At 44.1% G+C, this 25,560-nt stretch overlaps 3 protein-coding genes across 3 annotated transcripts; 1 reads left to right on the top strand and 2 right to left on the bottom strand.

The window, feature by feature from the left end:
- Nucleotides 1-2,223: 2,223 nt before the first annotated feature.
- Nucleotides 2,224-6,696, bottom strand: LOC129596107 (uncharacterized). The gene is made up of 4 exons (XM_055493289.1): nt 6,544-6,696; nt 4,074-5,608; nt 3,277-3,951; nt 2,224-3,190 (listed from the first exon to the last, which is right to left on the bottom strand). Exons 1-4 carry the CDS (start codon nt 6,563-6,565, stop codon nt 2,504-2,506), a joined length of 2,919 nt encoding a protein of 972 aa, XP_055349264.1. The 5' UTR covers nt 6,566-6,696; the 3' UTR covers nt 2,224-2,503.
- Nucleotides 6,697-10,865: 4,169 nt separating this feature from the next.
- Nucleotides 10,866-14,680, top strand: LOC129596102 (beta-1,3-galactosyltransferase 5-like). The gene is made up of 3 exons (XM_055493284.1): nt 10,866-11,229; nt 12,118-12,544; nt 13,117-14,680. The coding sequence occupies exons 1-3, from the start codon at nt 10,980-10,982 to the stop codon at nt 13,517-13,519; spliced, it is 1,080 nt and encodes a 359-aa protein (XP_055349259.1). The 5' UTR covers nt 10,866-10,979; the 3' UTR covers nt 13,520-14,680.
- A 693-nt stretch (nt 14,681-15,373) lies between these two features.
- LOC129596103 (uncharacterized) lies at nt 15,374-25,459 on the bottom strand. The gene is made up of 5 exons (XM_055493285.1): nt 23,490-25,459; nt 19,417-19,604; nt 18,353-19,343; nt 16,321-17,401; nt 15,374-16,213 (listed from the first exon to the last, which is right to left on the bottom strand). The coding sequence occupies exons 1-5, from the start codon at nt 25,285-25,287 to the stop codon at nt 15,670-15,672; spliced, it is 4,602 nt and encodes a 1,533-aa protein (XP_055349260.1). The 5' UTR covers nt 25,288-25,459; the 3' UTR covers nt 15,374-15,669.
- Nucleotides 25,460-25,560: the final 101 nt, after the last annotated feature.

Genomic DNA, 25,560 nt, shown 5'->3' on the forward strand with positions numbered 1-25,560 from the left:
ACCGCATCATTGCCGTTCGTGTCAACCTTTCATCCCAGCAGCCGCAAAATCGTGGTAAAGGCTGATCGCCACCCCGCTAGAACAGCAGCCAGATAGGCTGCTGTTACAGTATTTTTAATTTTATACAAATGATGGTATCACACCGGAGATAAAAAAGTGCGGTACTGCAGTACATAATATACCATTCTAATTGCAGTGTATGCCATACGTGGTATTACATCTTAACCAGAAGGCAGTACAGTCGGAAGATCATCCTGTATTGTCCTGACCTCCAGCATGTAGCACGCGACGACCTGTCATTGTACCTTGCCAATGCGTTGTTATCCTGCGCTAGTTCCTGTACGGACACGTTATTGCTGGACCAGTTCTACAACACGCACCATCTCACGGCTCTGTTGACAGCACGCCATCTATCGCTGCCACTGCGCTACTACTTATCCTACCGCTCTTCCTCCCACGCGCATATTGCGATGGACTGGGAACTGGAAATGTATGCCGACGTCACCAATATGCACATTTTCTGTACTATGAAGATGAAAGACTCCAGCTGGAAAACATTAGGTACGAGTACGAGTACAAAGGTGAAGCAAATACGGGACATGCACTGGTAGTCCTTATAGAAAAGCTTTCCTTGCTGAGTCCTTACGAGAACAGTAATTACCGCTAGCTGTTAATTTCAGAATTTCTAACGGTAAGTGCAACTGAAGCCAAACACATCATGAAAATCTCAGACCGGAAATGGATGTACTGTTTTACAATGGATACGGTTGCCGACGCAGCAAGCGCTATTCCGACTTTACTGGACGGTTTGAACGAGATTTGCCATGCCCGAAATGAACTGCTGTCGGGGACTACCAATGAGAATCTGCTTGAAGAAGAAGCCGGGGAAACCTTGAACGATTTTTACAAACAAACCCCAGTTGACCAAAGAGCGAAGGATTTCTTGACGGAGATTTTTCTGAGATTCGAACCAACGAGCTACCACTACGGACCGGTTTGGATGCGTCACTTGCGTCCCCCAACTAAAATGTTCTGTCCGTATGTGTTAAAAGTTTTAATTCGCAACCCGCTTAATACGACGCCAGCCAAAGATTCGCGGGTCGAAACTTGGTTGCGATTTTCTTAGCACATGTTGTGCATCAATGTTTCTTGAAACTGCCAAAAGCTAATTCTTCCTGCGTATGAAAGGTCATCGTGTAACTGTTTTCTTTTGTTCATTGACCATTGTCATGTCATTCGTTGCATCAACAGATATTCCGAAGCTACTTTTCGCAGCAACATGAGAAATTTTTAGTTTTACAGATTTGAGTTTATTTTGTGGTTTCTGTAGAACCTAAAAATTTAGTTTTATTTTTAGTTTAGTTTATTTTTAGTCTCTATTTCTGTGTACTATCAATCGATGCCAATGCTATGCTGAATTTCATATGCCAATGATCGAAATATACTGGTCGTCAAACATGTTCATAAAGGAATGGGTTTGCTAATTTTCTGCTTAAATGTGTGATTTTCATTTGCGAAAATGTCGAACAAATATTTAAAGTTACGCTGGGTTTTGTTATAGCTGAATACTGTTGTCTCCCTGTTTTCAAGGTCCTCGCCTGTGTTAGAATAAGTACATACTGTCTGAAGCCTAAAGGAGGCAAACGCCTCGTTGGTGTTTATTTGTTTGCTTTAAGTGTTTATTTGTTTGCTTTCAAACTCGTGTTCTCAAACAGGCGTCCGGCAGCAGTGTTTTATCGTAGTCGCCGATATACTGTATACTGTAAAACATCACATATACAGGAAAGTAAAGTTGGAAAACGCACCACAACACGATACTGCACGACCACACATCGTGTAAAATGTGTTTAATTCTAAGAATGGGCTATCCGCCAGTGCCCCGTTTTGGGAAGTTACAAATATGTTGACAATCAGATTTTACTTAATTGTTGCATGCGTCCATATATGCCTAAAAGCTTTAAACCAGCCTTTGTGACTTGCTCATCGTCAAGTTTCTCATTACTCAGTGCTTACTGGGTTACCTGCTACCGAGATGAAACTATTAAATACTGCCATTCCAAACCGCTGTTCCAACGGAAAGAACTTTGTATCTTCAGTGTACTGTACCGTAGTACGTTCAATGAAACAGTGTGCTACAAACTTACCAACTGTCGGTAGTTTATACAGTCTATGGTTCGGTGTACAGTTTCACTTTTGTTAGTCTTCATAAATTGATCTCAAATTAACTAGGCAAACACATGATTTGCGATAATCGGACAATAAGCACATCCTCGCTGGGTAACAACATACGAGACCTATCAGGTAAAGGACTTATAAGTAGAGAGCAAGAACTTCAAGAGCAAAAGTAAGAAGAATGATTAGAAATCTCTTAAAATTTAAAGAGTCTATGGTAAAGCTATAATCCATGTAATCGTGAATAACCATAACCATAAATAAGCTCCTGAAACGAATACGCATTCGCATTGCAGGCTGTATCGAATTTTGCCGGCTACAGTATGCTGCTTTACTGGCACTGGCCGCCAAACAATTCTTCCAACCAGCCGTCCTTGCGTTTCAGTATGTTTTTAGGGTCATGGCGACCGCCAACTTGCCGAGCTTTCTCAATAAATATGGCCTTTTTCTTGGCTTCTTCTAACGCTGCAATGCGCTGCATAAAATTCGGCCGCTTTTCCGATTTTTCGGTTTCTATGAGAATTTCCACATACTGCGCCGTGGCCATGACGTTTGGCCGCAATGCAATCTGGTCCAGACGATTCAGACAGTCGTTGCACGTGAAGAGATTTTCGATGACCTTCTTAGTCACTTGCTGCAGGTGCTCCTCCATCCGCTTAAGAAGGGTTACGCTGGTGACTTTCTCGCCCTTCGCCTGCGTGTACGCTTTCTTAATCTCTTCCATGGTCCGGATGATCTTCTTTGTTCCGGTATCAAAACGAAACTGATTGTTGCAGTGCTTATCCCACGGGCATCCCTTCGGGCACACTACGCACTGGCCGTTGGTCATGGCCGAGCAGTGCACTTTGTCTTCGTCGTTGGCGTAGCGACAAGGAAAATGGCAGGTCATATTGCAGACCATACAATTGGTAACGTACTGTCCAGGATCTAAAGTCACTTTAATAATGTACGGTTCATCCACCTCAACGCTGAAATCTTTGTTATCCTCAATTTTGCGTTCATGTTGTTTGACCACTTCCTACAATTATAGGACAGATACTATACATAGACGGTTATACATCTAGTCTGATGACGTGCGATGATTCTGACAATATCTCAGTGTACCTGAAGTTGACGAATTTCCTCCATCTTTCCCAGACCGTAATTAATGCGTGGCTGCAGATCGCTGACCGCCGCTTCCAGTTGCGCTCGCTCCTTCAGGACTTCCCGTGTCAATGACAGGCTTTGCGGTTTTACCTGTACCAGAGACGCCAGAAACTTCTGCACACTCTCCGTGCCCATGTCCCAGTACAGCTTGCTAGGGGTCTTCGCGTTGGGATCGTTGTCGGCGTACAGAGCACTGTTGTTAAACGGGAACCAATCGAGATACGGCACGTCGGCTGCTTTAACGCCGGCTAGCACCGGTGGAGTGGCGCCATCGGCGAACGTACACAGGAGGAAAATGTTCTTTGCAATATTCTTTCCGAAGATGGAGAGGATGCTGTCGAATATGAAGCGCTGCGTCGGTGTCAGCCGTGCCAGGGCGCTCTGCACGACAATACACACGGCGTCGATGTGATCCAGTCCGACAAAGTTGGTATTATTAGTCGTGAAGAGACTTTTCAATTGCTGCACAATTTCCCTGTCCCGGGTCAGTCCTGCGGTGTCGCCGAATCCGGGAGTGTCGACGATGGTGAGTGAGTACGGACTGGGTGAATCAAACTGCTGCACCGCTTCATAGCAGCTGACCCATTTGGTTACGCTGTGAGCTTGCTCGGCTTCGCCTTCTTCCACGATAACCTGGAAAAGAAATTCTATTCTACGCCTGTACATGAATTTTTTTGAGTGCGGAGTTTTCTGTTTTATTAAGCAGAATTATTAGTTTGGATAATATGAGCACGGTAAAAGAATTCTTGACTTACCTTTAGCCGAGCGCTATCAGTCCATTTTACTCCAAAGAAATAATTGAACAGCCCGTTTATCAGGGTGGTTTTACCGGCGCCCGTCGACCCCACCACCAGTATGACCTTCGAACCGGCATGGGGCTGCGGAGCCGTTCCTACGGTGAATTTGCGCAGCATATGGGTTTTATCCTCGGCCACAAGATGCAATGCCGCTTGATAGATCTCGGGTGGGCCGGCCGTGATCCGTTGACTTTCGGCTAGGATGCGGTCCAGGTACCGAACCGTCGGTGCTGAGGGTGCCTGCTCGGTGCCGGTCTCCGTCTTCAGCACTGTCGTTTGTGGTTCTTCTGGCGACAACACACCGTTTCCCGATGGTTGCTCAGTCGCGGCTGTGGTCACGTTGGGGAGGACCTCCTCTTGTTCCACGATGAGGATACGTAGACGACCGCAAAATCTGGAATCCGACTGGCTCGGTGATAGTTCCACAGTGCCGAGAGACGCTGATTTGCGTAGTTTGGACACTGTAATTTGCACCAGATCCATGGGCTTCGGCACGAATTCCTGTCCATTCCATTCCGTATATTTTCTTGCGTCGGGCATGAGTGACGCTAATTCGCTGTCATTGTCCGCAGCGTCCTTGTCTTTCAATTTATTCCGCGTGGTTACAGGACTTTTAAACCATTTCTGTATATCTGCCTTCTTAGCCTCGTCACTCTCGCCTAATATCTGATTCAGCTTCTGCGCCAGTTCATCCGGTCGGAGCGTACTGTTGGACCAGTACAGTACGTCCCACAGATCACGGACAAAGTCCTCCTTTTTCAGTGGTTGGACCTCCAAAGCGGCTTCGAGAAATTTCACTAGCGGTGTCAGGTCAATGTTCTTCAAATCGTTCGACTCAGCCTGTCTTAGTGTACCGGACATTTTGTTAACCAGCGCCTTGGCATCGTCGGGTGTCAGGTAGATGCTGTCTTGATCTGGAAACTGCTCCAACATCGTGGCCAACATGTCGTTGTCCTTCAGTTTATCCGCCTCCACCGCGATGGACTTTGTAACGGTGCTATGACCTTTGGGCATGTAGCGCACCATCACCGTGTCCAGGAAAGAATCCGTGTCTTCATGAATGATGCTGCACAGTTCCCGGGCGCTGGCTTCATCGGCACACTTGAGCGTAAACTGAACGGTTTCTTGCATAGTGAAGGGCAACCATTTCGTGTCGGCTTCATACCACTGTTTGTCGGTGACTTCCAAGCGAATTCGTTCGATAGGCAGCGGTTGAATGGTGGCATTACTGGCGTCCATTCCAGTGGCATTCGTAATGGCATCTCGGACAATAGAGGTAAACTTCGGATCCCACATTAAGACGCTAAAGGTCGCCTGCCATACTCGCTGAATACGGTTCTGGGTGGGTTTGACGGTGTTTCGTTGGAGGATCAGGAGCGGAGAGTAAAAGTACTCAGCCGGTGCACTGCCATTGTCCTTCTCAAACACGGGAACACCGATGCCGTGATACGGCACGGTCATCAGTTCTTTCATGTCAGCGTTAGGCTGCGATCCTGTGAAAGCAAATTAGCCAAGATAATTTGGAGAGCCACAAAATGTCTTTAGATTCTGCTTGAGGGATTTGGCCCGGTGCATGGTACCAAATTCGTGTACATGCACGAAAACTTTTACTTTCGCACACTACGAAAAACTTCTTTGTTTTGTTTTATGATATTCTGTAGCCAGATGAATTGTATCAGGTGTTTACTATAGTGTGAGAGCTATAGTAAGTTCTTGTTTGTATACATAGGCGTAAAAATCGTTTGCGCGCGCAACATTCGCTTTGGGAGTTATGGCTGTTAGAAAATTCAAAAAAGTTTAAAATTTAATGCATTCAGGTGTACCAAAAGTCTTGTTATCAACCGATTTCCTTTAAAGTTTGCACACAAATGCACGTAAGTGGAAGATTGTTTTTAAACCGAACCAGAATGGACGCCATTTTTTTCAAATTTTAAAATGAATTTCAGAAATTGTGTAATTTATTTTAAAATTTGGAAAAACAATGCTAGAACCGTGGTTCGGTGTAATAACGCTCTTTATACCTCTGTGCGTTTCCATGCAAAATTTAAATGAGATCGGTTAATAACGAGACATTTGCAACACCTGATGCATTTCAAGTTTTCTGGAATTTTCTTAATGCCATAACTCCCGAACCCAATACTGCGCGCACACACGGTTTTTACGCTTATATATACAAACCATCTATGTAGCTACAGAATATCATTAAAAACAAAACAAAGGAGTGTTTCGGAGTGCGCGAAAGCAAAAGTTGTCGTGCATGTACACGAATTTGATACCATGTACCGAGCAAAATTCCTTAAGCTGATGACTGTTTCGTAACCCCACGACTGTTGTCAGTTCGGCTGTTGTCATCCTAATGCATTGTACGATACTGTGCAATACGGTGTAATATTCTTGCTTAACCGGGTCGAAATTTATTTGTGCTTACCTGAAGACTGCGTTCGTGACATCTTGAAACGATGATGAGGAAGTAAGAAGGCTTACTGGGATGCACACTTCACTGGAAACAGACGATTCAGGCAATCTAAAAAAAGGTTATGGTAATACACGAGCCAGTTACAACATGACTGTAAGCTTCACAATGCAGTCGCAAAAATTAACGATTTTTGTGCAAATAGAAGCGAACCATCACTTTTATAGCAGTCAACAAACGGCAAACCCAAACTGTGTGGATGACGTGGGTGTCTGCCACTGTCTGGTTCTGCTGACATCACTGATGACCGGCATGCTTTGTCTGACATAAGACTTGAAGTGATCAAAAGACGAGAAATGTCCAAATAATCATCGTACCTTTTTAGTTACAACTCAAAATTAGTCATCATACCTACACAGTTACGACGCTCTGAGACCGGACGCCTTGGGTGACTGACGACAAATGCAGGCAACAATTATTCATCTACTTTATAGTCCGCTACGTTTGAGCCCACCGTCGTCATTCATTGCAATTACAGACTGCGAGGCGAGATTGTCGGTGCTGATAGGCGTTCCCGTTTTGCAGTGCTGTGCCTCAACCTTTCCCCAAATAGTTGACCGTGTACTCATGGTGTAGCGCCTTTTCATGGGCAGGAAATGCTCATTTCGACTTCTGCATGCCAATAAACCGGGTCGAGCCGGTTGCAACCGCGGTTAAGCCAGTTCGGCATACATATCTGCAGCGCTGATATCACCACCGGTAGTAAAGTAGGCGATAATTTCAGTTGTCTTGAAGAGTGACCGAAACCGGTATCGGATTTACTTTTCCTTGATTTTTCTTCTAAACTGTGAATATTGTGGACAAGCTTTTCTTCGCATGTCGGTGTTCGTATTCTCCATTTTTGTGTTTCATCTTGCGGATTAAAATTTGATAGAACGAAAGCATACATCTCTGGCTGCAATTTTTTAAGGCTAATTTTAGAAGCTTGGTTGTTTTGCGGTACTAATTGCTGCTTTCCCAATGACTACGCAATAATAGTTATGCAGAATTTCTCGTTATTTCACAAAACCTGCTATGATATGGTATGTACGAAGATGATCTTATGCGTAAAACCCGTCGAAAGGCGAAACAACCGGTGTTGACCGCGCTTAAAGTTAAGATTGGGATACTGGAGTTCCAGGAAGGACATGTCAATCAGAGTGAACGGTGTGATGCGCATCATAATTGACCGGAGCGAAGCGAAGGTCTTCCTAATTCAGCTCCAGTGCTTAGCTTCACTTGTGTCCGTTACGGAAGTCTAGCTATGACGTCATCCTGGATAAGTCAGATGACGTCACGGCTCTATACAGTAGTTTTGCAGTGCTCACTTGTGTCCGTTACGGAAGTCTAGCTATGACGTCATCCTGGATAAGTCAGATGACGTCACGGCTCTGTACAGTACTTTTGCAGTGCTTAACTTGTGTCCGTTACGAAAGTCCCAAATATGACTTTACCGCGGACTAGCCCGATAACGCCATGAGACTGTAGAACAGTTTTGCACTGCTTATCTTGTCATGTCTGTTGGGGAAGCACCGTTGATGGTAACGTGGTGTTTCCTGTATGCTTAAAACGCTAATGAAGAACACAGTGGCACTTCAAATAGCAACCTTTCCCAATGTCGCATTCGAATAAAACGTGCCTAACTTATAGAAGAAGCTCGACAAGTAAGGGCACCCTGGCTTAGATAATGAAGACCCGTGCCAACCCTGGCTTAGGCAGTTGTAAGAAGCAACTGGGGGTGATCACCAATTTTAACAGTGCCGGCAATAATTCAAAAAGGTCACCCAGAGCTTGGTTAAAATTGACTGGCAAATAGACACTCCATTGTTTGCGTAAAATTCCGTTGTTTGTTAAAACATTTATTTAGAGAAGCGGGCTTATGATACCTAAACGGTTTCTAAACTAATTACCTTCAACTCTGGCAACAACTAAAAACGAATTTTTAATGGGAGGAGGTGCTTTAGGGACCCTGGGTTGAACTGCTTCAACCCGGCAACGTCTGCTAGGTGGAAAAACCACCAGTATAGTTCGCCAGTTTTTACAACACCAGGACTATTGTTATTGCCTGGGTCACATATGCGTTAGATTAGATAGAGCAAAGATAGTGTATTTTAGTTGCATACTGTATTTTAGTACCTTAAAAAACCTACATGGCTTAAAACCCACTGAAAAAATAACGTAAAGTACTACGAAGTGTATCTAAATCGGCTCTTATGGTAATAATTTGGGATTAAATTGGTGATAACTCCATATGAGTATCTCACAATTTCAGTATTACACAAAAGTCTGCAGCTCTTTTGAAAAAACTGTGAATTTACACTGAAAAAAAACACTGAAAAACAGAAAACACTCAAAAAATAACGCAAAGTTCTACGAAGTGTATCTAAATCGGCTGTTATGGTAAAAATTTGGGATTAAATTGGTGATAACTCCATATGAGTATCTCACAATTTCAGTATTACACAAAAGTCTGCAGCTCTTTTGAAAAAACTGTGAATTTACACTGAAAAAAAAAACACTAAAAAACAGAAAACACTCAAAAAATAACGCAAAGTTCTACGAAGTGTATCTAAATCGGCTGTTATGGTAAAAATTTGGGATTAAATTGGTGATAACTTCATATGAGTATCTCACAATTTCAGTATCCCACAAAAGTCTGCAGCTCTTCTGTAAAAAACTGTGAATTTTCAAAAACAGCTGGTGGAAATTCCACCGCTTGGGCATTGTCGTAGGACAGTAACATGCTGCCTGAACAGGCACAATAACCAGAGCCGCACACTTCATATGATTCAGCCGTTGCGTACTAAGAGAGTAGCCAAACCATAACACTGTCAGCAAACTGATCAAAATATCAAACAAATAAGGACATCTCAGTGCTTTTATAATAGCATAAATGCTAATAAAACATTTTTCTTATCATATCACAATATTTTCTTCGACTGCAATAGGAAAAAGAACAATAGAACGACGTTGTGATCGAAGCAGCCAACAATAAATATGGCTGGCTATGATCAGTGTTATGCTCATGTAAACTGGCGCAGCCCACCATGACCCTGTTGCATACTGACCGGAATTCAAACATTTTTTTGAGTATAAATTCAACCATGAACCTTTTCATGATGAATTAAATTGCACAAGCTAACTATTATAAAGTGTAAGCAGCTACCACAGCCAGGTTGATTCGAGTAGATCAAGTAGCCACAATGTTGTGTACAACGGAATTTGTGTGGTGTCGCACCGGCAACCACCGTGCCCACTGCCCACACCGCCCGTATTGTATATCGTTAATGCCCAAGCGGTGCCACCTACCCACCTACCCACCTACCCTTCAAATTCTAAACTACTGCAGCAAAAATTTTGAAAAACATAGTTCAGGGTTATTTATTGTTATTCTATGGTATGAATTTCAACTTCGACAAAAAAATTCCTTGATACCTCGGGCATTGCCGGGTTAAGCAAATTTGCCGTAGTTTTAATTTCGCTGTAATCACGGTTTAGTGTCAGAAATAACTTCAAAATACTCGCAAAAGATACTGGACATACGGTAATAACTTAAAAATGATCAATTTGTATTTGTTGACGGGTGATATGTGGCAAATTCTGGGAACAACGGCTCTAAGCTTGCTTAACTACAAAGTGAGAAAACTAAAACTGAAAGAAGAAAGAAAGAACAGAAATGACAGAAGAACGGTGGCAAAAAAGTTTAGTCTGGTTTTCAGTTTTTCCTACATGTTGTCCGAGAATGATTTACAAAAAATTTCAATGAATTTTTGTCGGCGGGCCATGCAACAAAGCTTCTTGACCAAGCTGTGAAATCGCTTCGCTCCGGTCTGCTAAGGCACGCCAACGTGCATTTTTCTAGTAATATTATTACTTACATTCATTTTTCATTCATCTACCCTTTGCATAAGCATGCAGAATGAAAGTCGATACTTCTAGCAAATTGTTCACAGGCTCACGGTTAACAAATGCACAAGCAATGAGAGTGCAATTTTTTCGGTGTGTTTGATAATTTGTCATTAGTTACGGACGCTATCGTCTCCGCTGTAAGTAAGCCGGAAAAACACGGCCACTGTTGCAAGTGTAATTCAGCGGCAACGTTTATATTTATCAGTCGTACTGTACAAGCCGCATGGACTTAAACGTTCCGCTCCACTAGCGGCACACAGATTTACACAGATTGATTTAACGCTTCATAACACGGTGCATCGGACACTAAACGCGACCAGACGGTACATAGCACACCGCCCGCGGCTGTTGATGAAATCTCACACTCCGATCAGCACCGTTTCACTCGCACTTTCCTATCAAAAAATAAATCTGCCATGCGGCTCTTGTCTGCAGTTTATATTACGAGACAGAGTTAACGCATCGTCGTCTTAGACAACCGGAAATCGGAATGTATAGGCAAAATGCCGTATCTTCATCCCACAGAATGGATCGACAAGGGTCTCTCCATTGTGGGCCGTCGGACAGGGGTCATTGCGCTGTTGTTTGTGGGGACGGTGTTATTGAGTGTCGTCATCTTTATTAGTCCCTCCCATCCGAAGTCAGTGTACCGTTTTGATAATAATGGGAAAACTGCGACAGCCAGCGGAATCGTTTTGAATTTTACATCGGATCGGCTATATTCCATTCAGCCCAACGTGTGTTCACAAAATGGTAGGTCTTTTCCAAAGTTAAATTGCATCTGCAATTTTTTAAGTGAAATAGTAAAATTGTAGCTATACGCGCATGCCAGTTATGTTTTACCAATAATTTCCTAGGAGTGTCGAAAATCACCATGGAATAAGGTGCGGGAAGTAAAAATAACAATAAGGAAGAGAAAATAACAGTAAGGAAGACTTCAAAAATTATACGACAGTAAATTACAGTAACTTTTATGTATTAATGCTACTGTCGATTTACGGGGCATTTAAATAAACAGCAGTACTTGACTTATTATATACAGAAATGCGTCAGAATTAGCACTGTCTAAATACGTAATACGTTTACACAATATAAAGCTATACAATAACGTTTTTGGAAGTGCGGTGAATACGAAAGATGCGCCGTGCAAGAACATGTGCTCGTACTCGCAATTTGTATGGTCATCCCATGTTCCGTGTCACCTCCCTCTTAATGTTAACATTAAATACTGTATCAATAATTTAACTTATGCTCATTTCCCTTGTTTCTCCCACCACAAATTCTTTCCGTACTCCACGCACTGATTTATAAAAGCGGTTACGTTAATACTAAGCAATGTTAGTCTCTTAATTTTTATTTATTTTTCATTCCGCGCATTTCTTTCTGGTTAGGTGGAAAAGCATTTTAAAATATTTATTTGCGACTCCCGTTTCGGCAAAATGCAGTAAATTAAAAATATGCTCGCTTTGGAAACTTTAGCTTTAAAAATTCATATAACATACGTGATTATTAAAAATGTTGTTCGTGCACGGCATACGGCATATCGCCAACGGTACAACAAATAAAACTTGACTGGCAAATCATGTAAAGTCATGCAAAACTTGACTGATATGATAAGGGACTGCAATTGTTTGGTTGCAGGCCGGCATCCGCACCTCGTGCTCTTCATCCCCTCACGTCCGGGCAACACAGAGGACCGCGCAGCCATACGGGAAACCTGGGGTATGCACGCCCGTCTCTGCAACGTCCGCATCGTCTTCGGCTTCGGCCGCATCGACTCCACAGAGACGCAGCATGAAGTGTACGTAGAAAACAGCGTCTACGGGGATCTCCTGCAGGTGGCCGACGTCCCGGATGCGTACCGCAGCCAGACCAAGCTTGTGCTGGCGTTTCTAGAATGGGGCGCGGCCAACTGCCCGGGTGCCCGGTTTATCGGTAAAGCCGACGAGGATACGTGGATCAATCTGCATGAAGTGATGCGGTACTTGGAGATGCCGCAGGCGGCGTACTCCATCACCGGGCATTTCATTATCAACGGGACGGTGTTCCGGAAACCGGAAGAGAAATGGTAGGCTTTAATTCGCTAAACCGTACATCAATCGCTGGAATAGCACATCAATTTATTGTTATTACGGGGTACATCGGTTAACTGCTGGGTTCTATTCGAAGAAAACTTTCCTCTTTGGCAATGGCTCATAACTAGAGAGTCAGAACTGCGCCGTTCCAGGCAGTATACGACGTCCGTCATGGTAATTGCTTCAAACGTAACGAAGTGATTCTGTATTCATAGAAATGTACTCATGTGAGAGGCAATAGTGTGCCGGAAAAACGAATTTTCCGAGAGAAGACCGAAAAACCAGTTTTTTTTATTGCTTACAAAGTAGACGTCGCCTTTATGATTTGATCGCTGAAATTTTAGTGGGCTGGTCTATTGATTTGACGACCCGAGGGAAAGGAAATACTCGTAATTTCCTAAATTTATTACCAACTCTAAACGATTTATAAATAGAATTCTACCGGCCTAATTAATCGTTTTTGCCGGTTGGTTAGCTTCCGACGCAGCTGACTACGTAATTTTATAGCGCTCCGATGGCTGGTTGATTAAACGTTTTAACAGCATGACGTATTCATACGTTGCAGGTACTTGACCGTTGAAGAGTACCCCAACGACACGTACCCGCCCTTCCCGCTCGGCCAGTTATACGTCTTTCCCAATGATCTCCTGCCTAGTGTCCTCTCCGCATCCCAGCGTCTGTCCATGCACTGGTTGGACGATGTATTCATTGGTGGACAAATCCCTGCACTGTTGCGCATCCCGCACCTTCACATTGCGACACGCGCCCAATTAAGTGAAGCCAAGAACCTGATGAAAAACTGCACGAACTCCGGAGGAGCGAATGCCGTACGTTTCAACTGTGATTGCGTCGGGCGCGATTGGGTGATCATCCACGAGACACCGGCGGCGGCCAAGCGCGAGATCTTTTATGATCCCTGCATGAAGATTTATCGGCAATACACGTGTTCAGTGCTTTCGGAACAGTAAATCATTGTATTTTTTGTATTCCGTAGCATTAGATCTGTAGTTCTGTAGTGTATGTAGTACTCGTACAAAGATTGTACGAGTATCTCGTGAAATGGGATAATGGCCTATGGCTAATGTGCCGTAGCAACGGTATTGTTGTTGTCCGTTATTGTTGCCATGTCTAGTGTTTAGTTGGTTGTTTGCTGCTGTCCCGAGCGGACATAATAAAAGATTATGCCGTTCGTTCAATACATGACAATGGCGTGATAAGGATGTAGCTTTGTGTCAGAGGGGCGTATGTGCCCAGAGTGACGACACCACGAGCGGAACGACAGCGAAGGATGCAGACCACTCCATCCGAAACAGCGGATGTCAAATATGCTGGAAAGAAGGCCAGAAAGAGGAAAGGTCAGAAGGACGATCCTAAAGACCGAGTGAATCCCGTGATGGAAGCCAGAGTAATGAATGGCCAGTGCCATCCGGAGGAAGCAATGGAGGAGAGAGTTATCCTCAAAGTGAAGCCAGAGATGGAACCGAGAAGAGAGCGGTTGTCCATCCGAAGGGCGAGAAGAGTGACATGGAGTTATCCCGACAGGATGCCAGTAAAGGGCGTGACCTGCGGAGTGAAAATGAGTCGTCCGACAGGAAGCCAATGGAGTATGGCGTGGCCTGCGGAAGTGCCTCCATGAAAGCAAGAAAGGAAGGAGAGTGCCAGGAACTGCCGAAGGGCGTTGCCTGTGAAGGACGCAGTGGCGTACCGTACGAGAGCGCAGTGGCGAACTTTTCGGAAGGACCAGCAAAAGGTTGCTAGGGAAGTACGAAAGTTTAATTGCAGTGACAAGTTGTGGAAGATTCCTTTGGAATCTGTTTATTATTTTGAGAATGTCAGTGAGCCAACCGGCTGCCGCTGTCCCCGATTGTTGTTTCCTCCCACCCTCCCGTCTTCGGATTATTGTGGATGGTGGATGTCTGCATAGCTTTTTCTAGAATGTTCCTTGTGCTACTGTGCTAATTTTATGTTTTTAGTACAACATGCTGTTTTAAGATGACCTTGCGGCCCGTCTGATTGGATTGCCGCATTCTGTTAGCATATTGTGCTTATTTTGGTCAGAGCCTCAGCCCGACTGGTAGAAGCTTTCTGCCCATGGTTTAGCTTTTATTGAATAAACCTAACCCCCCATGCATGTGTCGCATTATTGCATACTTTCCGACTGCATCGATAAAATAATACGTACTAACATGTGTTTGCATAATGATGATGCGCCTGAGGCATGAATACGTACGTACAAAGTGAATGAAGTGTTTGTACTTTTGGTTTTCAATCATGTATTGAACGAACGGCATAATCTTTTATTATGTCCGCTCGGGACAGCAGCAAACAACCAACTAAACACTAGACATGGCAACAATAACGGACAACAACAATACCGTTGCTACGGCACATTAGCCATAGGCCACTATCCCATTTCACGAGATACTCGTACAATCTTTGTACGAGTACTACATACACTACAAGTTCTTACTAGGCTGCATCAGAAATGTATGTTTAAGATTTAAAACGAAGTAAAGTTTCCTGGTTACCTTGAAACAGGGTTGAATCGAGTGCGGCATCATGCCGGCACGATTATTTTCTGCAAGGACGAATTCAAAACAAAACTCATGTGAATCAGTTCTGTACACGGTGGATCTTAAGGTGGTGTCAGTTTTGTTTAAAATGCTATGGTTAGCGTTTTAGCGAGATCTCAAAACCATGGGAAGGCCCCGCGTATTATAGATATTTTCCTTATTATACGAGTACTAATGTGCAGCGGCGCCTGCACATGCCCGGAAGCTGGGTATTAAATCAGAGCGACCAGTTTCCTGCGCAATCAAAGGCCCTCTTTATTGAGCAAAGTAAAATGATTAACATACAAGTTTTGAAGTTATTGAGCAAAAGGAAATAACCAACACAGAAGGGCAGCCGGCAGAAGGATCTTCAACGTAGCAATGCACAGATGGCAGCTAAACCGAGTCGAAACTAAGCATCGTTCGAGAAAAGGTGACATCGCTAGCGGCTCACAAGGAAACAATAGAGAACCAGGACGGGCAGGTCTTTCAGCAACAGCTAATAACAATCAACACTCTATGCTGATTTATACTTAATGACTTGTAGCGGGAAACAGTGAACACGGTCACAGTTTTATTGCACTGTAGAAAGAGAACTGTTTATTTTCGTAGTCAGGTGCCGGGATAGCGAATTCCGACCATTTATCACTTTCCGGATCGTATATTTCCCCTGAACAGGCTGCATTTTGATTTGTCAGTAGACTCAGTACCTCCGCATCTGACAGGGTTTCTTCCGCAGAATGTCGTCCACCTAGCACATATATGCAATGATTTAGGACAAATGCAGAATGTCCAAACCTTGGTCGACACAGATCCGAAATTTCCTCCCATTTCCCGGAAAGCAAGTTGAGGCGTACACAGGACGACAGAGGCAGCTTCGAAGACGAAGAGAATCCACCCAGTACGTAAATATTATCGTGCAACACGGAGACCGCATAGCTACGCCGGCGAATTGTTTCAGGTAGCTCTGGGAAAGCCGTTTCCCAGCCGTTGGTCAGAGTGTTAAAGCAGATTAGCACTAATCCGGTAAACCCTGTATGATCGAATCGCCGACTGCCTGTGTACACTATTTTGTGACCCAATCGTGCACCACAATCTATTCGCCAGATCCTGCAACGAAAACATTTCAGAAATTAAATTCTACAATACTACAGCTCAGGATCGTTTAAAGACTTTGTCACATATCTTCGCATAAAGCACGAATAAACACAACCTACTCTTTTGCATGCGGTATGAGTGCCATCTCAGCGATAGTCTGAGTCTTGAAATCAACAGCTTTTAGCAATAGACGCCCATCGGCCTGGCAGGAACTATCCCAGAAAAAAATTTTGTCTTTCACAGCCACAGGAACAGACATGTACCCCAGCGAGTCTTGAAGGCACACCGAACGCCAGGAATGTCTATTTGTATCCCATACAATTATTTCAAGTTTTCCACTTTTTGAATTTTGTAATTGACAGGCTATTTTACTGTCATATATCGATATAAACGAACAGAAAGACTCTTTCCGCAGTTCCTCTGGCAATGGAAATTGTTGGAGGATTTTTTGAGAATGATTAAACATAAACGGGTAGACCAAGCGCACTGAGTATGGCTTGCACGACAATATACTCGTATCTCCTGTGACTGGAATATGGCTCTCCAAGGATTCGACTTCAAAATACAATATCAGAAGCTTCTCCGCCGTTAGCAAATCAACTAGTTCTTCGGCAGAAGCCCTATTTCCACTGACATGACACAGGCTTTTTTGAACACACTGTATTAGCTTTTCCGGAAACGATTTTATAATTAACGGAGCGTAGCCATCAAGTATCAGGGTACAGTACTGCCAATTAGAGAGTTTATCGCCGGATTCAACTAGTTCATCCGCACTGGAACGCTGTAACCATTTCTTGTATTCGCGAGTAACAGAGCTGCCTAAATCCAGCATGATACAGCCTAAACTCCAGACATCGGTTTTTCGGCCAGGAGACACGGTCGGCCATCCCAAGTAATTCTTGAGCATCTCAGGTGACATATACCGTATTGTGCCACGGGTGTGTGTCATATCGCCGGAACAGGTCACACTGCGTTGCATAGGGACGAGGTCATCGAAATCGCTAATCAAAAGCTTTTTTCGTCCTGATTTTGAACGCTTCACGAGCACATTTTCTGTTTTCAAATCTCCATGAATAATCCCTTTTTTATGCAAAAAATCCAGTCCGAGGGAAATTTCGAGTGCGAACCGGATTGCTGAGCTTGGGTCAAGCGAAGAATGGTTTGACTTTATTGTTTCCAATAAAGCGGCCATGTCTCCTTCTGTTGACAAGTAAGACAGGAGTATTTGATATGGTTTCGTCTTTATGATGGATGTTTGTGGTACTTATCGTACTTGTATTCTGGGAAAATGCACGCTGGCGGTTGGCGTGTATTCGCTGACCGGAGCGTAGCATTTTGTCGTGCAATCTGCTTTTCATATAAAACAACGAAATAATTTACGAGAGTGTTATTACATAGCATTCTAACATACCATGGTTAGAAACTTATTATGGCTTCATAGTTTCTTATTCAAAAGCAACAATAACATAATCGGAGGCTTTTGGTGCCACATCACAATGCCGTCTGAATTTTCAGGCAACCCGGCAATATGAATGTTGCGGAAGCCTAGCAAGTTGACTGCTAGTTTGTTGCGAAAATGCGCTCATGACGCCATGAGGGGTGTTCTTCCTACTATGGCTATAGCGGAGATGTTGAAATTTAGACATCTCTTCAGATTCATAACAAACCAGTAATAAGCGCTGGCTTCCACTAAAGACGACCAGACTTGGGTGGCGTCAGCCGGCGTTTTGCATATAGTCGCCTCCCTTTGTAACAAACAAGCAGCAATACTCACTGGCTATTCACTTTAGATGACCTTTAAACGCCACCCTTTAACTGATGCAATAAACCAACGTCCTTTTTTGTGTTTTAGCTGAATTTGAAGGCCTCTGTCAGTCGCTACGCTCCGGTCACGTATTAGTGCAAAGCCGAATATGTTATTATGATGAAAGCGTTATTTGCATCACTTTCTGAAGTACAACCGCTTTTATGAATGCATAGTGCACAGTAATGTAATATAATGTGCTGTATTTTTACAAGTTTAAGGAACATGGTGGGGGCGTGGCCGGACCGTCGGTTTCTTTTGATCGCAAAGGGGCCGACAACCCGGCCCCCGGAGCGTTCCTTAAACTTGTGAAAATACAGTACCATGTGACTTTCCCTATTACTTACCGGGATAATAATCCATCAATAGCTCCACGAACGATCCTCCATCCGAATTGCGCACGGTGATCTTGTGATAGGCCGCCAAATTCTTGTGCTTTAGGTGAACCAGAATACTGAATTGCCGTTGAAGTTTTTTATAGCGTTCGGGGTTCACCACCAGTTCCGCTTCCTTGTGCAAATGAGTGACTTTGACGGCCAGTAAATTCTGCTTAGTGCTTCGGTTTCGTAAGAATTCTTTTGTTGAGCTTGCGGTGGTTATTTTGGCTTTATAAACAATGCCAAAAGCGCCTCGGCCAATATAATCGCTTTGGCGGTAACTGTACTGCCAACTGCAACCAAATGTTTCAGTGATATTGCTACCGGGTTGTATTAAACCGCGAATTTTTGTTAGAACACTTCCTTTGAAAGCCGAAAACGATTTGCTGCTCCGTAGGTTTGAGGCAGGTGACTGCCGCGAAAATGACTGCAGACTTTGCAAATCCCGGTGTGATGGTTTCTGGACAACCGCACTGTTTTCCACCGTATCTAGTTTATCTTCCGTCTCGGTAGACGGCTTTTCAGGCAAATATTTTGATGATTCGGCTTTCACCGAAACGTCCTTCGTTTTGAATACCTTTGCTACGGCTTCGGTTATCCGTTTTACCCATTCCGTTTGTTCGGACGCTGTGGCCGCAAGCATTTCATACATTTTAGCATCTGCTTGAGTCACATTGATCAATAAAAAGAAGGCTAAGCTATCCAAAGCGTTGCTTTTCACGTGAATACTGTCAAGCGACAAAACAGGATTCCAGGTTTCAGCCGGTAAACTGCGTCGAAAGCTTTTATTGTATCCAGATCTCGATGGAGAATGGAATTTCAGGACCAGTTTTCCATCGACTTTGGTAACAAGCCAAATCATGCTGTCCAAAAGCAGCACATGCAAGTTGACAATCTTGCTCGGCAAGCGCCAGGTTAGATCTCCACTAAACAGCAGGCAACGGTCCTGAAGGTTTGATAGCTACAAAAGTGACTCAGCATCATGATTGATGGACAAAAAATCAATGCAAAATACTAATTCTATTTTGGAGTACCTGAGACAAATTTAGTTTCTTGCAACGTTCTATGAATGGCGCTGTATCCATTTTTGCCAATACATGCTTTAATCGACTCTGGTTCCAAGTTTCATCCATACTGTTAAGGGGCTGCTGCACACTGGAAAGAATTGTCTCACACTCCGTCAACGCACAAGAAAATCTTTCCTTTTCAAGGGTATCATGCACTGCAAATGCCAAAAACGTGCTTTCGTCAAAACATTATTAGTTGTTTCATTTGACATCTTGGTTTCTAGGCTCTGTTGCTTGCGGCCTGACGTGTACGGGTGTACCTGCACCGTACCCATCGTACTACTCTATTACTTCTATTGCCCCTTCTCACGATTTTATATTAGTACGGCTACTCGAGTCATGACCCCGTGTCCGAGCCGTGCCTTCTGAGAAATCCCCAGCAAGGAGCTTTGACCGCGACTGTGCACTTCGACGTGACCGCGTGTCCACTGACGTAGCTTTAGCCTTTACATATTGTTCTCTGTTGTTCATATTGATGATTTTAACGTCAGTGGAGCGGTAAGCACTCTGCTCTCGTCGGACTCTGTAGCTGGCAGTATCCCGATTGTGATAGAATCAATGAAGCTTAAACACCCTGCTGCCCCGTTACCCATACCGCCGCCCGACCCCCCAGCCTCTAGTTTTGCCCCTCTTACCCCCGCTGAGGTTTTATCTGTCATAGAGGCGATGCCACGTGGCAGCGCAGGAGGCCTGGATTATCTGCGTCCCCAACATTTGCTGGATCTGATTGGCGCAAGAATGGATGACGCCGCATCTAGTTTGTGTGGTGCCCTGACGGACTTGCTCAACCTTATCCTAGCGGGCAAAGCTCCTCCTGAGGTGGTTCCACTCTTGTTTGGCGATCGACTCGCTGCCTTACGTAAAAGAGGATGTGGGCTTTCGCCCAATCGCCGCAGGAAATACATACCGCCGCATTGCTGCCAAGGCGGTGGATATCCGAATAAGGCCTGTCACAGCGAAGATCCTATAGCCACATCAACTAGGCTCCGGAGTAAAGAGAGGAGTCGAAGGAATTATCCACGCAGCTAGAGATTTTCTGCTCCAATACAGCAGCGGCGTTAAAGCTCTTCTAAAAATAGATTTCACTAACGCCTTCAACTGCGTGTCACGCGAGGAAGTACTGCGGATAACGGCTGAAGTCATACCGAAATATTACGCCTTTGTGAAAATGTTCTACGGTTCATATTCGTCGCTGTTCTTAGATGAAACAATAATTGCCTCCCAGTCTGGCGTGCAGCAAGGGGATCCTCTTGGTCCGGTCTTCTTTTGTTTGGTATGCAGTTCGTCATCGACAAACTAAGCGCTTACCTGAACGCGTGGTACATGGATGAAGGGACATTAGGAAGAACATCATCGGAAGTGATCCGCAACTTCCTACTGGTGATAGGAAGTTCCTACTGCTGATAGTGGAAGCTAAGAAGGTCGGCCTGGAAGCCAACATCGCGAAGTGCAAACTGTTTTTGTGTGGGGTACCGAAGCACATTGTTCATCGGCCGCTAACGAGTTCACCAGTTTATTCCCTGAATAGCTATAGTAGCAGCGGATAAACTAAATCTGCTCGGATTCCCTCTTCTATCAGCCGCCGTAATCCCGATGGTCAACGAAAAAATTAACCAGTTGGGAATTATGTGCGGCCGCTTGCAGTTTATCCCTAAACATCAAGCGCTGTTCCTGTTGAAGAATTGCCTAGGGGTGCCAACAATTGTGCATATCTTGCGCACTTCCCTCGCATGGATATTTCAACAAGAGCTGTACAGACTGGACCAGGTATTTCGCGAGACAATTGAGACCATCACCAATGAAAGGATGGACCGCCCAGACGGCCCATTGTAACATCACAAGTTGTAATTCCAACAAGATTAGAGACTTGGCCTCGATGTGATTAACTTCACGATTTTGCTCTGTTATTCTCGTATCGCTGTGAGGGCTTCGCTACCAGACCTCTTGGTCACTCACCTACGTTTGTGGTTCTCCTTCATGTTACTGGCGTGCACTATTCAAGTCAGGTAGTCTTGCAATAAGATAGGTGACCTTTAGCTCTCATTTGCATCCCTTCACCTTTGGTCTCTTCATGCCCAGTATCGCCTGGTTGATGGATATTGCTTTCACCGCTTCTGCTAACATGTAGCGTGAGGTCAGGTAAGTACACTCGTATATTTGTGTATATTCTCGTGTTTGCAGCAGGGATTCCTGAGTTCCAGCAGTTCCTGTCTTGTACCTGATCTTCTTCATAGTAAAGCCGTCCCATTTTCCCAACAGTCTGAGATAAGAGTCGGTTTTACCGATTGTGTCGTGGTCGTTATGTGTTACAGTAAACTCTGCGAGACTGAACAACCGCGAATATTGAACGCTCGGCTAGGAACCGCAGCGTCTTTTAGACTGCGAATGCTACTGCGAATATTGAACAGTTGCTTAAACAACGCTTTTGAAGGAACCGCGGGTGTTCAAATTACACAGGTTTTACTGTAGTGCTGAACGGATAAGCAACGTCTTTCTTTCAACTATCACGACAGGCTCAAGCAAAACAAATTAAATGCTTTCTGTTAGTGCCAATTGCTGATGTAGTTAAACAGTTTAATATGCAGCCAATATGCAAGTCCTTGCACCCATAGATACTCTAGATGATGTCACTCCAGATTTAGTGGCATGGACAAGTAATGCACGCCTCCTTTCTGACACCTTTTGGGTCGCGCAGTGCAGTGCTCCCTGCATAACCTTTCATTCGGCATAAAACCTTTTACACTACAATCTATTCGGTGCGCTAGCTCTCAATATCACAGGGTACCGACCATGCGGTATCATAGTATAATTCCGAAATCGGACCGATTTTACCGTAAACTGCTATTTTGCGCAGTTGTTTGGGACGGTTCTGGTGCTTCAGTACATACCTTCTAGAGCGTGTATCATTATACTCCCTGTACATCAGGGTATCCCACCGCCTCGAACCGCAGCGGCAATTTTGAGTTACGTACTTACGCTTGTTAAAAAGCTGGTCGGAGACGACCTTTTGCTCAAAATCATTGTTTAATAAAATTTTGTATTCTCGCGAATTAAAAGACGATTTATAATTTCAAATCCGCTTCGCGAAACGACGCCATTGATATCCAAAGAGCCACAAAGTCGCTGCCCAGATATCTCGCCTAAATATCGTGTCTTCATTTTACGTCCTTGCAACTTCATGTTGCATTTACATTAAATTTTACTTCCTGTTGTACTTGTTTCTAAGTGAGTCGTTCTGCTGGCCAGTCACTGTTGCAACATAGAGTTCTCTTATAGTGGACCTGTGTTATACCTGTGCAGATCGACGATGACCTTTGTGTGTTACCTACCTGTACTTATAACACTAGGTAACGCCCCCGTACGATTGTGACCTTTATTCAATAAACAAAATACTATGCCCATTATAACAATGCTATGCTAGGTGGCAGTTGTAGACTGATAGTCGACTGGCAGACTGCTGTAAGACTACTGTCTGGTACGGTGGGGAGGGTGGCTTATATTATTATAGTTCTGGTATGGATCGGCTCGGCTGGCATGGGTGGGGCTGGTGCGGCGACAAACCAATGACGGGATGCCTAACGGTGTGTAATAGGCCGTCTTGCCGATGTAATATGTGATGCCATATGACCGGGCTGGAATACGCGTGCGTAACTGCTTGTCAGCTTCCGGAGGCTAACGGTGGTGTGACTGATGCTGACTGATTTATCATGTTGTATTATTAAAGTTACCCATTTTTGCGCGGGAGACTAATGGACTTCTAATAAATATCGCATAAAAGTGCAAAGTGCAAGCTATAAAGTATATGTAGGACAGCCGCTATCTATCCAAATTTAACGGGGAAACGCGATATGTGTTATGGGTATAATCCCCGAGAATCGAAGAAGTGTTTATGTTATGAATTTGTTTTAGTACTCAGTGTGTACTTACTTATTAAAAGTTACAGTAAATCCACTGAAAATATATCATTACGCGTACTTATATCTGTACTTACTTCACAATGCCCCTAGCAAGTTATAAACGTTAATTGCTCCGTGACTTACCATTACAATATTTCATCAGTTTCTTTATAAAAATTGAATACTTGGCCAATATCTTGACTTCGACTGAAGTGATGTCTTCTAATGTCAGGTTCCAACATAGCAAACGCTCAGCGCAAATTTGCAATTGACGTGTTAACACGGTGGACGTGTTGCGATCGTCCGTTAAAGATGCGAATCCTTTACGCTGGTGCTGACAAAATGCAGAAACTGCTCGTTGAAACTCTTTACCGTTTTGGCCATTGAATCGGGAAGCCAGTGCATCTCCAGCCGTTAACGAAGCAATATCCGTTGCGCTTTTTTGCAGATTCCGACTAAATTCAGCATGCAGAAAAATAATTTCCTCAATATTTGGAAATATTTGGTTCAGAATATCCAGAGGAACTAGTTGGCAGCTTAGTATTGGCTGGTAAAAATTTTCTCTTAACGCAGTTAAATGCTCAACGTGAGACTTTTCCGCTTGAATTAATTTGGCCAAATATGTTTCGTGTTTACGTGCCCGGTAGTCAACTTTCTTTAACACCTGTGGCTTCAAATTCACTGATGAGTATTTCGCTGTACACTGCGACGTCTTCGGAAAACTAGATGGTGCAAGTGTTACACCATCTATCTCAAAGTTTAAATCGCTCTCGTCGAAGCATAGAAATCCACCTAATTCTGCTGCTCCTACTGCGACAACTTGGCATGGATCAATCGTCATAAGCAATTTTGCACAAGGAAAGTGATGCTCTAACAACTCCTTCACCTTAGGAATTCGACTGCCGCCGCCAACAACAATTATGTTCGAAATATCCGTGCTCTGTAAGCCCGACGTCGTCAGAGCCCTCTGCACTGGATGTATGATGCGGCCAAACAAAGAAGAACACAAAGTTTCTAGTTCCTGACGAGTAAAATTAGATATTAAATCGTGGTCTTCGGCGATTTCTTTCAGCATGAGTAATTTCTTACTAGTGAAACTCAGGTTTTTTTTAATGGATTCACACTCGTTTCTGAGTCGAAACAGCGCTTTCGCATTGGTGCTAACGTCAGTATAGTATGAATCTTTAATAACCTGCACAAGGTGTTGAACCAAGCAAAGGTCAATGTCGTCACCGCCAAGATGCTGGTTACAAGCTGTCGCGCGGATGCGAAATTCTCTGGACTCGTCAACTTCGACAACTGACGCGTACAATGTTTGTGCTCCGAAATCGAAAACCAGGACATTTCGTGTGTCCCGAATATCTCTCCAGTAGCCCAGCGCAGCGGCAAGCGGTTCGTTTAAGATTTGGATGACTGTCAGTCCTGCTAACTCTGCGGCTTTTTTCATCGCTTGGCGCTGTGCGATGCTAAAATTTGCTGGAACAGTTACTACAACGCCAAAAATCTTTGCCGAGAATGTCTTTTCCGCAATATGCTTCAGGTACGACAACATAATTCCGATGATCTCTTCTGGAGAATAATAAACTGGTGCGCCGTTCTCTTCGATTTGAACGACAGGAGAGCCGTTTTTGTTGAGAATCGTGTAATACACGGAATTTTTCTGATCTGCCACATCTGCATGATGGTAAGATTTTCCAAGGATACGTTTGATATTGTATACACAATTTTTCGGTTCGATTGATTGGTGTGCTTTTGCCGCACTGCCATAAAGCAATTTTCCCACCGTATTCGTTTGATCAAATGCGATGCAGTTAGGTATTACCTGTAAGCCGCTGCTGGGTTCCGAGACTGCGGTGATGCGGCCACTGCGGCGATCATACACCGCTAAAGTACAGCTAGATGCCCCAAGATGAATGCCAGCCACAAGGTCTCTCGATCCCATCTTGCCGAAACCCTTGCGTGTAAATCTTACGTTTCATGAGGGTCTACTAGAAAACAAATCGTGCAGTTATTGAACTGCTGAATAATAACAGCCTGCTGGCTTATTTACTTGCAGGACTGCCGGAAACTGTGAATGTCTGTGACAGAAACGAATGCAATGAAAACCGTGTTGTGGCAGCTGTATAACAATCTAATTCTAAGCGAGGCGAGTTAGCGAGAAATTAATAACGCCCGCCTAGTGATAAGATGTATTCGGTTTGCCGAAAAGCCATAA

The sequence above is a fragment of the Paramacrobiotus metropolitanus genome, unplaced genomic scaffold, assembly GCF_019649055.1.
Source record: "Paramacrobiotus metropolitanus isolate TYO unplaced genomic scaffold, Prichtersi_v1.0 Parri_scaffold0000086, whole genome shotgun sequence".
NCBI lineage: Eukaryota > Metazoa > Tardigrada > Eutardigrada > Parachela > Macrobiotidae > Paramacrobiotus > Paramacrobiotus metropolitanus.

Excerpts from the sequence above, each read along its gene's own strand:
- LOC129596107 (XM_055493289.1), bottom strand. The coding sequence starts at position 6,565 with ATGTCACGAACGCAGTCTTCAG. Across the intron at positions 5,609-6,543 it reads GTCACGAACGCAGTCTTCAG|GATCGCAGCCTAACGCTGAC; the intron begins GTAAGCACAAAT and ends TTGCTTTCACAG. Across the intron at positions 3,952-4,073 it reads CTGATAGCGCTCGGCTAAAG|GTTATCGTGGAAGAAGGCGA; the intron begins GTAAGTCAAGAA and ends TTTCTTTTCCAG.
- LOC129596102 (XM_055493284.1), top strand. The coding sequence starts at position 10,980 with ATGCCGTATCTTCATCCCACAGAATGGATCGACAAGGGTCTCTCCATT. Across the intron at positions 11,230-12,117 it reads CAACGTGTGTTCACAAAATG|GCCGGCATCCGCACCTCGTG; the intron begins GTAGGTCTTTTC and ends GTTTGGTTGCAG. Across the intron at positions 12,545-13,116 it reads CGGAAACCGGAAGAGAAATG|GTACTTGACCGTTGAAGAGT; the intron begins GTAGGCTTTAAT and ends CATACGTTGCAG.
- LOC129596103 (XM_055493285.1), bottom strand. The coding sequence starts at position 25,287 with ATGGGATCGAGAGACCTTGTGGCTGGCATTCATCTTGGGGCATCTAGC. Across the intron at positions 19,605-23,489 it reads ACTGATGAAATATTGTAATG|TGCATGATACCCTTGAAAAG; the intron begins GTAAGTCACGGA and ends TGGCATTTGCAG. Across the intron at positions 17,402-18,352 it reads ATTGATGGATTATTATCCCG|AAGGAGACATGGCCGCTTTA; the intron begins GTAAGTAATAGG and ends ACTTGTCAACAG.